Source organism: Peromyscus californicus, unplaced genomic scaffold (genome assembly GCF_007827085.1).
Source record: "Peromyscus californicus insignis strain IS unplaced genomic scaffold, ASM782708v3 Scaffold_5__1_contigs__length_169319896, whole genome shotgun sequence".
Lineage (NCBI taxonomy): Eukaryota > Metazoa > Chordata > Mammalia > Rodentia > Cricetidae > Peromyscus > Peromyscus californicus.
In genome coordinates this window covers 81377633-81392380 of record NW_026294573.1, presented here as the reverse complement: position 1 = coordinate 81392380, position 14748 = coordinate 81377633, and the positions used below count along the sequence as shown (strand labels likewise).

The window sequence follows — 14748 nt, the reverse complement described above, 5'->3', positions numbered from 1 at the left end:
ATTTATTTTCTGATTAAATGCAGAAATATATTGTGAAGCACATCTGTTCTCATTCCCATTTTGTAGATTAAAATATATAGTGAAGTTGAAAATTTGAATGAACTAGTCCAACGTCTTACAATCTTCAACTTGTCTCTGTATGGAGCCTCTCCATTTTTTCTTTTTGATTGATATCTTCAATCTGCATCTTGACAATAACCCTTCTTCTTCTGACAAGTGAGAAAGCAGGGTGTTCCTCTGTGTATAAAGGAAAATCAACATTTGGATGCAGGCAGCTTGGTGGTAGTCAGCACACCCATTTGTCACAAGAGTCTGCTATTGGACATGCCCTGAAGTCTCAAAAATGCAGAAACATGGACACTGATCAGTGCTCTCATGCCACTGCTAATGAGACAAGAGTTATCTTACTAGGATTCACTCCTTGTGAACTTGGGATAAATATCAATGAAGACTCAACCCAAAACTGTTAACCAGAGCAGATGCAGGGAGCAAGTATGTGATGTACTTCCCTGAGATCATAAGAGTACATGGAGTGATGTGATTTGCGAGAAAGGGTGCTTTATGAAAAAAAGAGATACTCATGTCCTACTATCTCCTTCTCTTCCTCGACTCTGGCTTTTGGGCAAGGACATTTCCTTTGAATCCCTGATAGAGTGCTCTGATTATTCAACATTCCACAAGCAGAATAAAGTAAATTTAGAGCTCACAGGACTATGAACCTATGGTGGTTTGAGTGAAAATCCCCCATAGATTCATATGTTTGAATATTTGGTTCCCAATTGATGGAATAGTTTAGAAGGATTAAGAGATATGCCCTTACTGGAGGAGGTGTGTCCCTGGGGGTGGCTTTGAAGTTCCAAAAGACTCATGCTATTTCCAGTATTATCTCTTTGCCTCCTTCTTTTGGATCAAGACATGAGCTCTCTTCTGTTTCAACTATAATGCCTTTATTCTACCATCATAGACTCTAACTTTCAGAAAATGGAAGCCCATTTCAAAACTTTCTTCTATGAATTGTTTTTGGTGATGGTGTCTTATAGAAGCAATAGAAAAGGAAATAAGACAAAAGCTGGTACCAGAGAGTGGGCTATTGCTGCGACAGGTCTGAACATGCCATTTTTGGAGAAATATGGAAGACTTTGAGACTAATTTAGACCAGGACATCAATTGAATGATGTAAGCAGGGCTCAATGGACCATCTTAGCAGGAGCTTGGAAGAGAGTTGAACTGAGATAGTGGAGGTCCAGATCAAGCAATTTCAGATGTGAACAATATCAGCAACTGGGCTAGAGGTCATGCTTGTGATAATTTGGCAAAGAATGTGGTAGTTTTCTATCATTGTCCTAAAAATTTGCCTGAAGCTAAGGTGGAAAGTATTAGATTAATGCCTTTACCTCTGGCAGTTTCAAGTTCTTCATTTGCTCATTTCTACAATAAGGAGAACACTTAGTGACTAGTTGGTGGTGCAGATAACTGGTCTAACACACAGAAAAACAATGTCGATGAAGAAATAGCAGCACAAAAACTAAAGCCTGATTTTAAAATACTTCTCTTATACCTTTGTCTTTGTTACCAACAAGGTGATTTTGAAAATATTATAGCAGTGGTAATTTTCACTATTTTGTGCAGCAGAATATGTATTGAGGACACTTAGACTAACTTATAGATATTTATTCACAATATTTCTAATGAGTATTTGGTATCAGCCAAGCCAATATGCCATGGAGGAGGCAAAGATAAGTAAATCAAATGCATAGGTCACAATCAATCATAGGAAGTACGTGAGGAATAGAGGTTCAAAGGCTGCCCTGACATGTCTGTCGTCACTTACTATGCCAAGGACAGAATTGACGATGAAGTTCATTTTTTTTTTTTTCTAAGTCCAAGCCCTTTCTGGAAACAAACTTTTGTATAAAGACAACAGACCAAGTCCCATTTATAAAAATGAGAGCCAAACAAAGCAATATGGCTTTCCCTGAAGAGGCAGCATAATTCGACAGCATAGCAGGGTAGGAGGAAAGAAGAGACCTCTGTAAGAATGCTTTTTATTAGGAAAATCTCTGTGATATGAAAGTATATAAGGGAATCCTAGGTATGGAAAGGTTTAAATGGGGTGCAGTGGAGGGAAGGATTAAAAAGTAAGGGCTGTAAAAGGTACATAACTTGCTGTTGTGTAAACTCATCAAAAAGTATAAGTGAAAAGCAAACAAAAACTTGAACAGAAGTACCGTGCAAGAGTGGATAACGCTGCTTTCAAAGTCAGAATTTAAAATGAAAATCCCAATGCAAAGTTGTTAAGCAGGGAATTGCCCTTGTTTGAGTTTGTTGAACCAATTTGGATGGTAGGACACTATTTCTGAACACACATACACACACACACACACACACACAAATGCTACTCATGCAAAGCAGTGCAGTGCTAGCATCTCACAGGTCATCAGCAAAAGGTCACTTGACTGAAAAGAATTCATTTCAATGTGGTAGAAAACAGAACAATTATGGATTAAGTGGCCTGTTTATTCAGTCATCCTTTCATTCATTAATTAACCCAAATCTTGTTTTCTGACTAGTATTTATAAAGAATCCATAGATTGTCCTGGGATGGGAGAGAGAGATTGTTTTTACACAGTATCAATGTAAATTCTCTAATGGGGAGTGATATTAGTAACAGATTATGACAAAATTTCCAAAGAGGCATTGAAGAGCCTGAAAGGGGAAGCAGCAGCATTTGATGCAGTTTTGAGAAGAGCACACTGAGAAGTTTTGAGAAGAGCAATGGGATGGATCATCAAGTGTGATCAGAAGCTAGAAGAGTTGCCTGTCAATCATCGTAATGACCCAGTCTCACATACTGTGACCTTCACCCTCCTCCCATCCATCTTGCTCTATTACAAATGGAAGAAGCTAATAACTGCAGTCCCCTTTCACTGGAATTTAAAATAGAATATGCCACTGTGTCTAAGATGCCATTCATCAAAAAATACACCATTGTTTTATGTACACTATGCAAAGAATACCTTGCCAATTAAACTGACAAACCATCAATTACAAGCAGCAACCCAATTGCAGAGATAATGCAATCTGAAATCATGCAACTTAATCTTATGAAGAGTAATCAAGAAGTCCAACAAAATGCTGTCCATTCCACATCTACAAATTCTCTCACACAGGAACCCATTTTCTCCTTTTTCTCAATTCAGAGTGAACAGGATCATCTATCTATGTTAGATGATTCCAGTTATACACAAAATGCCAGTTACTCTTGAATGCTCAACTTTGATCCTGCAATCACTTCCTCATGCCCAGAGCATCAGTCTTTTCCTGTCTACAGAATAAACTCCATAGCCAAATAAAGGTTTTGTTGATTCTGCATTAAAGAAGGATAAAAAAAAATCACTTGACACCACAATCCAGAATACTGCAGTGCTAAATGCAGTAGCCCTGTGTAATTCGAATGAGAATTCATCATATTCAGAATCTCACTATGTCAATCCAGGGAAACATTGCTCCTCACAATCACAAAAACTTCACTGTTGCTCCATCCTATATTCATTTTTCAGTCCTCTTCAGATTTATATCAGCAATATTAGCATCACTTTAAACATTCCAACACTGTCTGGTTTTTTAAAAACATAATTGTTTGTTGTGTGTACATATGTGTGTGCATGTGTGTACAGGCATGTTTGATCATGGAGGCCTGATTTTGTAGTTAGAATGTGTTCCTGAATTCCATCAACATCTTATATTTTTAGGAAAGGGCCACTTAAGTTAAATAAGTGGTTTGACAAAAAATATTCCTTAGTTGACTTTGAAATATTAAACTCTGATTCCTGCTTCCTAAATAGCTGATACTTAGAGTCTCTCTCTCTCTCTCTCTCTCTCTCTCTCTCTCTCTCTCTCTCTCTCTCTCTCTCTCTCTCTCTCTCTCGTGTGTGTGTGTGTGTGTGTAAATGTCTGTCTGTGTCTGTGTGTTGCACATGAAGTACTCACAGAAATGGGTATGGGAGTTGTCACTTAGTTTTGTTTGTTTCTTCCCAGACAGGGTCTCTTAATAGCATGTAATTTGCCTAATACACTAGGTCAACTGGCCAAGTGAACCTCAGATTTCCTCTTGTGCTCACCTCCCCAGCATTGAAATTACAAACATGTGATATCATATCCATCATTTTCACTTTTATAAAGATTCTGTAGATTGAACTCAGTTCCTTGTGCTTACAAAGCAATCTCTTCTCCCACTGAGTACTTGCACCAAGTCCACATTTTTCCTTGCATTGCTGCTTCTTCTTATTCTCCTTTTCTTCTTCATCTTCTTCATCATCATATCTAACCATCACAACCTGTCTATGTAAAATTCTCTATGGCTCAATGATTGTATTTTTTTATAGTCACAGTCTCTCAAAATGCAATCTTCTCCAATTTCAGTCTTTCTACATTAATTAATACTTTAGTTTTCTTCTCTGACATTCTAAATACTCACTGTCTGTCTATATTTACTTATTTAATAAATGCATCAACTTTGGGTTAAAATTAAATTTCTCACAGCCCATTAAAAATATCCCTCAAATAGATTTGCCAAGTCCAAAAAGTGGCAATACCATTACAAGTGCTTGTTCTTAACTAGGGTGTCACATTTGATTCCTTTTGTTCTTTTACAAGCTTTTTCTAGTTCACTTGCAAATATTGTCAGCATGGTGTTTAAAAATCTATGCATAAACCCACTGCCTTCATTGTAAGTATCACAGATACCATCTTCTCAAACATTAATAGATAAACTAGCCTCCCAATTACTGTCCATATACATGCTTACATCTTGAACAGCCTTTTCTATCCAATACCAATAATGATCCATTTAAACTACAAGCCAGATCATGTTATTTTGCCTACATTTGCAATGATTTCTCAGTTTACCCAGAACAAATTTAGATGGAAATCTTTTCCATGGTCTACATTTTACAAAAACTGTTCCTATGTGCTCTCAGAGTGTGAAGAAAAGACATTGTTTATGTGTTATTGTCTGTTTCCCCTCTACCCACACACTGAGCATAAGCTCCAAAATGACACAGGGAGCTCATTCATAGTTTTCTGTCCAGTTCTTGAAACTGTATTTGACATATAGTGGATGCTCAATTAAAATTGCTAAAAGAACGCTTGAACTTTTGAATAGATAAAATTCAACACCATCCATAGCTTTCAGAGAAATATTCTTTCTGCATCCATTTCCACATTATTGAGCTACTGAGGCAGAATGCTTTTATCTTTATACTTCACCAGATGGTAACTACATTAAGTTACATGACCATGTTGGCAAAACATATTATGAGTCTCTTGAGGAGAGAATCACAAAATAAGAAGTTTTCATTATAGCATTAATGTTATTATTGGTAATTTGGTTGTTGCTGCCATGACTACTAATAACCTCTGATTTTTCTATCACCTTTTCCTTCATTTTTTAATCTCTGGATCCAACTATCTTCTATGTTTATTCATCCCAATCTCTTTTTACTGTTTTAGTGAACATTTTATGTTGCACCACATAGTGTGAAAGGTCTTTAAACTGTCCATTTCATCTTTAGTCTTCCCAAGTCAACCCCTAAAGTATCTCCCATCCTAGCCTTGTTCAAAGGAATGAGGAGACAGACAGAAGAGTACAGAAGTACATTATTTTGAGGAGGAGCCATGAGGTCAGGATGTCTAAGTAAAAATTTCCAACTCAATTTTTTATTGAGCAAGCTCAATGAAAGTCAGTTTTTTCTCCCGTAAAATAATGATATTAATTCTCTCTTGCTCATGAGAAACATGTGAGGACTAAAAGCCCCAAATAATAAAATAAGTGAAAATATTAATTCAAAATAAGTATCAAGAAGCAAACATGATTTTTAACAAAAATATATTGGTACAGTCCCCGAATCACTGAATGCATGATAACTATTGTTAGTACTATCTCATCTACCCTCTGTCCATATGATTCTGACTCTGGCTGGGCTGAAGTCTCTTCTGTGCCTCCACTCTATTTACAATTTCTCTTTGCAGAAGTGTCAAGATGGAGTGAACTATTAAATAAATGTTGAATAGATGCATAATGTATACATAGAAATGCATACATATAAATAATGTATGTTTAACTCTATGGATTTTCAAAGTAAACACACCCAGGTAAAACTAGGTAATCCAAGGAATGCATTACTAGTGCCCCAGGAACTTCACTCAGTCTCTCTTGCATCATTTGTCTTCCCTACAATTTCCACTCTCTCTCAGGTGTCTAAAACTATGTGTTTTTACAGTCTAGGACCAGTAGAGGAAGAAAATCAGATAGCATGCATACTTCTTGGGCCTGGCTTCTTTTTCTTTCAATGTTAGGCTTGTGAGATACTCACACACTATTGCACAAAACAATAATACATTACTTCTCATTACTATATGAGGGCTTGTGATATGAATGTATTTATTTTCTTGTGGATGGACATACATTTTAATGGTTTCCAGTTTTTGCTATTTTGAATGAATTTGCTATGAGCATTCATGACATTCTGTGAACTTGGCCACATTTTTCTTGGCATATCTCTAGGAGTTGAAATTTCTCGGTCATAGCCAAAGGACATATACAATTTTTAGTACAAATAATCAGAGTTTTCCAAAATGGTTGTAGCTAATTTATGCTTCCCCTAGCAATGTGTGTAAGTGCCCATGCTTTCAGTTTTCATTTCATAATACTGACAGTCTTTTTCATTTGTGGCAGGGAGTTTTATGCATTGGTATTAGATGGTGGTTTTCATCTACATTTTACTGGTAAGTTGAGCATTTTTTCAGATGCTTGTCATCCAGAGATTCCTATCTGTGAAATACTTGCATCAGTGTTTTATCCATTTTCTTTTCTTTCCAGGCTAACTTCCTTATTTTAATATCATATAGAGGTTCCTCATGAATTTCATATAACAACTTGTTTTCATGCATTTTGTTGCTAAAATTTACATTCTATTAATAGTATATTTGTCAAAAACAACACATTGTTATATTTTATAATAGCATCTTTTATAAAAAGAACACAATACATTAATGTGTTCAAGTTTCAGTCTTTCTCTTTATACTGAGTTTTTCTAGATCATTGGATGACAGCTTATTCAAATGTCATGAGATAGTTTTCTGTCTTGTAAGAAGCTCCTTTGATTCCCTTTGATATCTTTTGCTATAACTTCTGTCCCTGGACAGAGAATATGAGCAACCTTTTTTTTTCCCTGAATCACTATAATGTTATATATTCTTTCACTCTTCTTATTACAGTACATATTACCTTGAATCATAGATGTTTGTCTGTCCATCTTCTCCATAGCATCTGCACATCCCATTGACTCAATTATCTAAATGCTTCAGTGTCTTTTTATTGAATCTGGGTCATAATGCCTCCTAAGTATCTCTAGAATTGGGCTATTTCTCCATCTCATTTTCTGAGTTCAATGGCCCCAACTGTCACAAATCTCATCTTTCTTGCTCTACCTATACAGAGAAACAATGACCTTACAAAATATAGTTCTCTTCATGCAATACATCTTTGAAAACTTTTCCAGGATGTCTACTTCTCTTAAATTTATGTTCAGTTCATTAGTGTACTTTGTTCATAGACTTTGAAATACTATTATGTTTTTCTTACCACTGAGTCTTCTGTTTTAATCTCATAAGAGTTTAGTTTCCTTGAATGTTCCTTTGTAAAGACTCTTCTGTGAGCCTCTGCATCTATGCCACTGCCTGCCCACTTATCCTTCAGGTCTCATGCTGTGTATATTTCTCACAAGAGTAATTATCCACAAAACTCCCATAATCTGATACCATGGAACAACCCCATAAGCTTCTCTGTTAAAATCTACTACATTTATTGCTGGTGTTTTTGCCGTCTCTCTGAAAATACAGGTTTCCTTGAAATATATCCAATGTTACTCTTGATCTCCAGTCTATCATTTTGCTCATCTTATAACTGAAATGAATTTTAAATAATGTGTATATGTACGTATGAATATACACATTCAGATATACATACATACATATAATATGACATAAGTCTATAGGTCATATTACATAAATATGTCATATTTAATCATAGCATATGTAGAGATAGGTAGATATGTATAGAGAAGCAATGGATAAATATAGAATCAGATATGGATACATTGATTTGAGCTCATTAGTGTTCAGACATGTAGTCTAATTTTGAATTTGAGCCATATTTTCAGTAAATATTTGATGATTCATCATTTTTATATAAGTCTACATCAGCCTTTAGAAAAGGCTTACTTAAACCCTCTTGTCAAAAATACCCAATTCAACTGAAAAATGTTTAATAATCTGTGTAGAATTTTTACCAAATATCTTCTTCTCTGCATCAGCAAATGGCATATGCTATGTTTGGACAGGAATATACCTCAAACATGCCATTTGGGGGCTATCTTGCTCAGCAATATAGCATGTATGTCATAGGCCTGAAGTCCTATTTCTAATTCACTGGGACCAGAAAAAGAAGAAAGGTTTATTTTACAATGAGCTAAATCCAGGATTATCTCCTTCCTACTACATTAAGCCTGGCACATTTTGTCCATATTAATGAAGGTAACTTTTCTGTAAGTCAGTGCTTCAAGTATCTGTAGACAAATTCTTTGTGCTTCAAGCAGACATTTCTTCTTACTCCTGGAGACCTTTATCCAGACACTCCAGTTTCTCAACATGATTTTAAATGTGAAATACTTGCATATAGACCCAATTCTTAAGTACAGCCCTGACTGATCTAGAGAGCAGGGCTGTCAAGTTATTCCTGTTTGAAGAGCATCCTCCTAGCAATGACACCCATGGAAGTCCCATGTTTTAGAGGGCAGGATCTTATACAGAAGTGTGTTGAGAAGAAGAAATTTAAAATTTGAAATGAAGCTCCATACTTAATTTGAAAAATAAAATATGAGGGCACAGGTGAAAAATCATTGAGCCTTAAGCTTTACTGGATTCACAGTAAATTAGACTTAGTGTCATGAAAACTTCACCATTATCTTTGGTAGTAATTTCTAATTTGTCTTATTAAGTTTATTATAATTGCAATGTACAGCTTTGCATATCATCAGCATGTGCAGCCAATGACAACACACCCAGTGGTGTCCAATTGTCAGGATTCAAATCCTGAGTATCATTCCAATGATTTGCTGCAGGTATCCCATGAACTACGATGTTCAAAATTCTGGTACACCCAAGTCATATGGACTATGCTTTTTTTGCCATTTTCTTTTATCAAATCATCATACCTACTATTTTTTCTACTAAAGGAAATAATCTAATTTTTCTAAGTATCTGAGATATGTGTGTGTGTGTGTGTGTGTGTATGTGTGTGTGTGTGTGTGTGTGTGTGTGTGTGTGTGTGTTTGTGTGTATGTGTGTGTGTGTTTAAACATTTAACCATCATATTGACTTGAGTTTCTCCATCATATTGTCATTGAGGATTCCCGGTGACACTATTAAACTCTGCTTACACTGTTTCCCAGTTATTATCTGTATGTGTACGTGAACCACAGAATTGTCAAGACATCAGAACACAAAGGACTTGCTGGGCTCTGCTAAACCCTGTGCCTGCCTTCAACCCAAGTTCTTTCCACTGACATTCAAAATAATCTTTAGCATATACTTTTGGGAAGACCATGATTTCTATCTTCACAAAGTTAGAGTATACTGTATTTTTCTGACTGTAAAATTAATATGTGATTATTGAAGGACAGTTCAAAAGGCATCTAGAAGCTTAAAATAGTGTGCAATGTCACTCTCCCAAAGTAACCTCTTTTGACATTTCAGCATTTCCTTATAGAAGTAATTTTCTTCTTTTATATTAAGATCAGCCATAATGAATTGCAGTTGTTAATTAATGCCAAGTCATTTTTTCTTATTCTAGAAAATTCTTCATAAATAACATTTCACTAATGGCCTATTAATATGTTTTATAGATGTGATATAATTCACTTATATCTTACATGTGGAAAATTGAGATGATTATATAGTTTTTAAAAAATACATATAGAAGGGAAAGAAAAGATATAATGGTATAGTTGTATCATAATCTCAAAACATGAAAGAAATAATATGTATTGTTTACTCTACCAACATCATCAGTACTGTAATCCTTATATATCTTTATACCTACAATCTCCTTTCCTCTCTCTGATATAAATTAAAAAGGATAAATTTACTCTTCTAAATTTGACAAAAGCTGAATGAACAGAAACATTTACAAAAATCAAAATCTTAATCCCATAATGGTTGTGGTCTTAAAGGTAATGTCTGAACATATCTTTCTACATACAGCCAGTATTGATATTGTTGATTATTAACACCACAAAAACTGTGCATGTGTGTATTTATTTAAAACTGCAGATGATGAGCCAGTAGAGGAAGACATTACAAAGAATCACATATTCTATAAAATATCTTTTTGATAAACATCTCCTTCCAAAACACACTAGAAATCAAATCAATAAGGAAGAAATACAGATGATAGATATGAAACTTTAATATATAGTAGGTTTGGGGCATCAGGCATCTATAAATAATACTGTTCAGACATTTTCATCAAAATAATCAGATAGAGCTCACATTTTCATACTTTTTGATCTGAAAACTAATTAATAACCATGAGTTTAAATCTCTATATATGTTAAAATTCTTGTGTATCACATCACAGCTGTCTGATTTCCATATCTCAAATTTTCATTGTTTTCTGCCCTTCCTCCCGTTCCCTCTTCTCCCTGTGCCTCATTCTTCCTGGAACTATTATCACCTCTGCCCACCTCCAATGTCGCCCCTTTTGCCTCAGTTTCCTACCTTGAAGGTGCAGTTTGCTTTCCGTGCTTTGCAGAAGGACGGAACTCACAGAGTCCAGATTGTCATAGCTGTTACAGCCCAGAGGCCCAGTGCGTGTCTCTGTGACCTAGAATGGACAATAAGTGAGAAAAGTGTAAGATAGGAGTCCTGATCTAGAGGAGATCCTAAGGAATGATTCCACACCTGAAATGTCTGCTGAATGCTTGGTTGGAACTGTGTGTGGCTCTGGCTAAGCAGACTGAACAACAAGAATGATCAAACACACAGACTGAATTCATAAGGTCCACTGTCTACCACTAGCTCTTACTTCACAAGGTCACACTAAGTGTTGTATGAACAAATACATTATAGCACAATGATACAAATCTAAAGCCCAGGTTTCAGAATCAGAAAAACTATCATTAGTTCCAAGCTGGGCCATTTATTTGCTGTGTGACATAAGGAAGCCACTTAACTCCTCTAAGTGTCAGCAAGCTCAAGCTATCAATGCCTTCCAGGGAGGCTGTGGAACACATGTAAAGACTTTAAGTGCCTGGCACAGGGAGTGTTCAAAAATGGCCAGCTGATTACAAAATGCCTCTATAAATTGCAATGAGTACATAGGCACTATTATTGGGCAAGAACAATACAATTGTCTCCATTTTTCAAAAGAAGTTTCAGCAATAACTACAATCAGTGCCACTGAGGGATTAAAAAAAAAAAAAAGAAATCCAGAATCTATTGTGTATTTGTGATTTTGTCTTCCAAGATTCAAGGTGGTGACAAAAAGTAATAGCTATTTAAAATAACCTTGGAATTAAGGGTTTAGTACATAAAGGCTTCTTCATCCCTTTACTCATCATTCTTTGGAGCTGTGCTAAAGTTTGTGTTCAACTGTAAAGGAACAGCCTCCAGTGAAGGGAAAGATCACTTGTGGGAAAGACACTGCATAACTTCTCGGTCATTTCACCTGTGTAAACTTAGGCAGGTATCTTTCCCTTCCTCAGCCTCCAGTTTCCCCTCTTTGTAAAGGTAGCAGTGTTCTTACATAAAGAGGTAAAGAGATTATATATTAAAATAATAATTATTATTATAATAATTAACATTAGCGTGTATATGTACCTGTATATTTGTCCATGCTTTGTAAGTGGGACCATACATCACAAAGAATGAATGCAGTGATCAGAGGACAACTTCATACAGTTTTCTCTCTCCTTCCAACTTTATGTGGGCAATGGGGATGAACCCACCAGGTCACTTGGTTACCAGTAAGCACTTTTACTAGCTGAGCTACGTTGCACGCCCAAGGGGCCATAGCTTTTAGGTACTTGGTATGTGGGATATAATAAATCAATTAATGATCATTTCATTTTTCAAAACAAATAATTCCTTCCTTTTTTGTCGAATAACAGCGTACTTTTTTTTGCGTAAGACTTAACACCACTAACTTATTTTACTATAGTTACCCTATCTGGGTCAGAGGCTGGCTTTCACAAAAATCAGGGAGTGATACAAGTTGTAGTATACGAGTCCTGAGACAGTGGCCAGAAAGGGCAAAAATACCCCCTTGGGCCAAATTGAGTGTTGATGCCAGGGTTAGTATAAAAATGGTTCATTGAGGATCAACCCGGCCTCTAGGCTTTAGGCCCAGGGGCACAACCTATGCTTCCATACCCTCAAGCATTACTGCCCCAGCTGCAGGCTAGTAAGCAGGACTCCTGCATGCATGCCTGATTACCAGCATCTCCATCAGACCCTGTGACCTACAAGGACCACTCCATCCCCCAAACCCACCCATCCTCTGAGACCTCAGTGGCTCCCGAGACACAGGCTCTGCCAGCTCTGATTGGCCCAAGAGCTCTGATTGGACCATGAGTACCAAGTAGACCAAGAGCGGCTAACTGAGACACATACACCCTTTGTACCCACTGGAGGATGAGATGGGTATATGACAGTGCAAGAATATATTCAACAACATAAATAGCAATATGGTACCACCAGAACCTAATGGTTCTACATCAGCAAGACTTGAACACCCCAATGTTGAAGAAACAGAAGAAAATGTCTTTAAAAATGACTTTAAGAAGATGATAGAGGTCTTTAAAGTGGAAATGAAAAATTCCCTTAAATCAAGGAAAAGACAAACAAAAATTGGGAGAGATCAATAAATCCATTAAAGAAAGCCAAGAAAAAGCAATTAAACAGGTGAAAGAAACAGTTCAAGACTTGAAAACTGAAATAGAGGCAATAAAGAAGACACAAACTGAGTGAATGCTGGAAATGAAAAGTCTGAGTAAATGAACAGGAACTACAGATGTAAGCATAATGAACAGAATTCAAGAGATGGAAGAGACAATCTCTGGCATTGAAGATACAATGGAGGAAATAGATTTGTCAGCCAAAGAAAACATTAAAGCCAACAAAGTCATAACAAAAAACATCCAGGAAATCTGGGACACCATGAAAAGACAAAAACTAAGAATAATAGGGATGGAAGAAGGAGAATACCAGCTCAAAGGCACAGAGAATATATGCAACAAAATCATAGATGAAAACTTTCCCAACCTAAACGAGGAAATGCCTATGAAGATACAAGAAGCTTACAAAACACTAGATAGACTAGACCCCCCAAAAACATCCCTACTCTACATAATAATCAAACCACTAAACATACAGAATAAAGAAAAATATTAAGAGCTGCCAAGGAAAAAGACCAAGTAACATATAAAGGCAGACCCATCAGAACAACACTTCTCAATGGAGGCTCTGAAAGCCAAAGGTCCTGGACAGACATAATGCAGACACTAAGAGACCAAGGATGCCAGCCCAGACTGTTACAGCCAACAAAACTCTCAATTGCCATATACATAAGAACAAGATATTCCATGATAAAACCAGATTTAAACAATGCTTATCAACAAATCCAGTCCTACAAAAAGCACTAGAAGAAAAAAATCCAACCTAAGGAAGTCAGATGCACCCATGAAAATACAGGCAATAGATAATCCCACACCAGCACCTCCCCAAAAAGGGAAACACACAACACTACCACCAAAAAAACAAGAAATAACAATCACTGGTCATTAATATCCCTTAATATCAATGGACTCAATTTGCCTATAAAAAGACATAGGCTAACAGAATGGATAAGAAAACAGGATCCATCCTTCTACTGAATACAATCTTATACCTGTCAGAATGGCCAAGATCAAAAACACTGATGACAGCTTATATTGGAGAGGATGTGGAACAAGGGGAACACTCCTTCACTCTCGGTGGGAGTGCAAACTTGTACAGCTACTCTGGAATTCAGTATGGCAATTTCTCAGAAAGTTGGGAATCAATCTACCTCAAGGACCAAGGATACCACTCTTGGGCATATACCCAAGGGATACTCAATCGTACTACAAAAACACTTGCTCAATTATGTTCATAGCAGCATTATTCGTAGTATCCAGAACCTGGAAACAACCTAGATGCCCCTCAACTAAAGAATGGATAAAGAAAATGTGGTACATATACACAATGGAGTATTACTCATCTGTAAAAAACAATGATATCATGAAATTTGCAGGCAAATGAATGGAACTGGAAATTATCATCCTGAGTGAAGTAACCCAGACTCAGAAAGACAAACATGGTGGATACTAGATGTAAAGCAAAGGATAATCAGACTATAACCCACAGCTCTAGAGAAGCTAGCAAACAAGGAGGATTCTAAAAGGGACATAGGGATCACCTTGGGAAAGGGAAACAGAGGAGATCTCCATTAGTAAACTGGGGATGTGGGGGCAATAGAGGGGAGGAGATCAGAATATGATGGAAGGGGATGGTCAAGCTGAGGGAGGGACAGAGTGGAAGAGCAATGAAAGAGATACCTTGATAGAGGGAGACATTATGGGTAAGGCAGAAACCTGGTGCTAGGGAAAT

The 14748-nt window shown here is 36.5% G+C and overlaps 1 protein-coding gene across 1 annotated transcript in view; it reads right to left on the bottom strand.

The window, feature by feature from the left end:
- Positions 1–14748, bottom strand: part of Brinp1 (BMP/retinoic acid inducible neural specific 1) — a 185745-nt gene that overhangs the window by 47845 nt on the left and 123152 nt on the right. The window contains exon 5 of the mRNA XM_052714955.1: positions 10840–10945. Within this exon, the coding sequence (XP_052570915.1) occupies positions 10840–10945 (106 nt within the window). The remainder of the gene's footprint in view (positions 1–10839; positions 10946–14748) is intronic.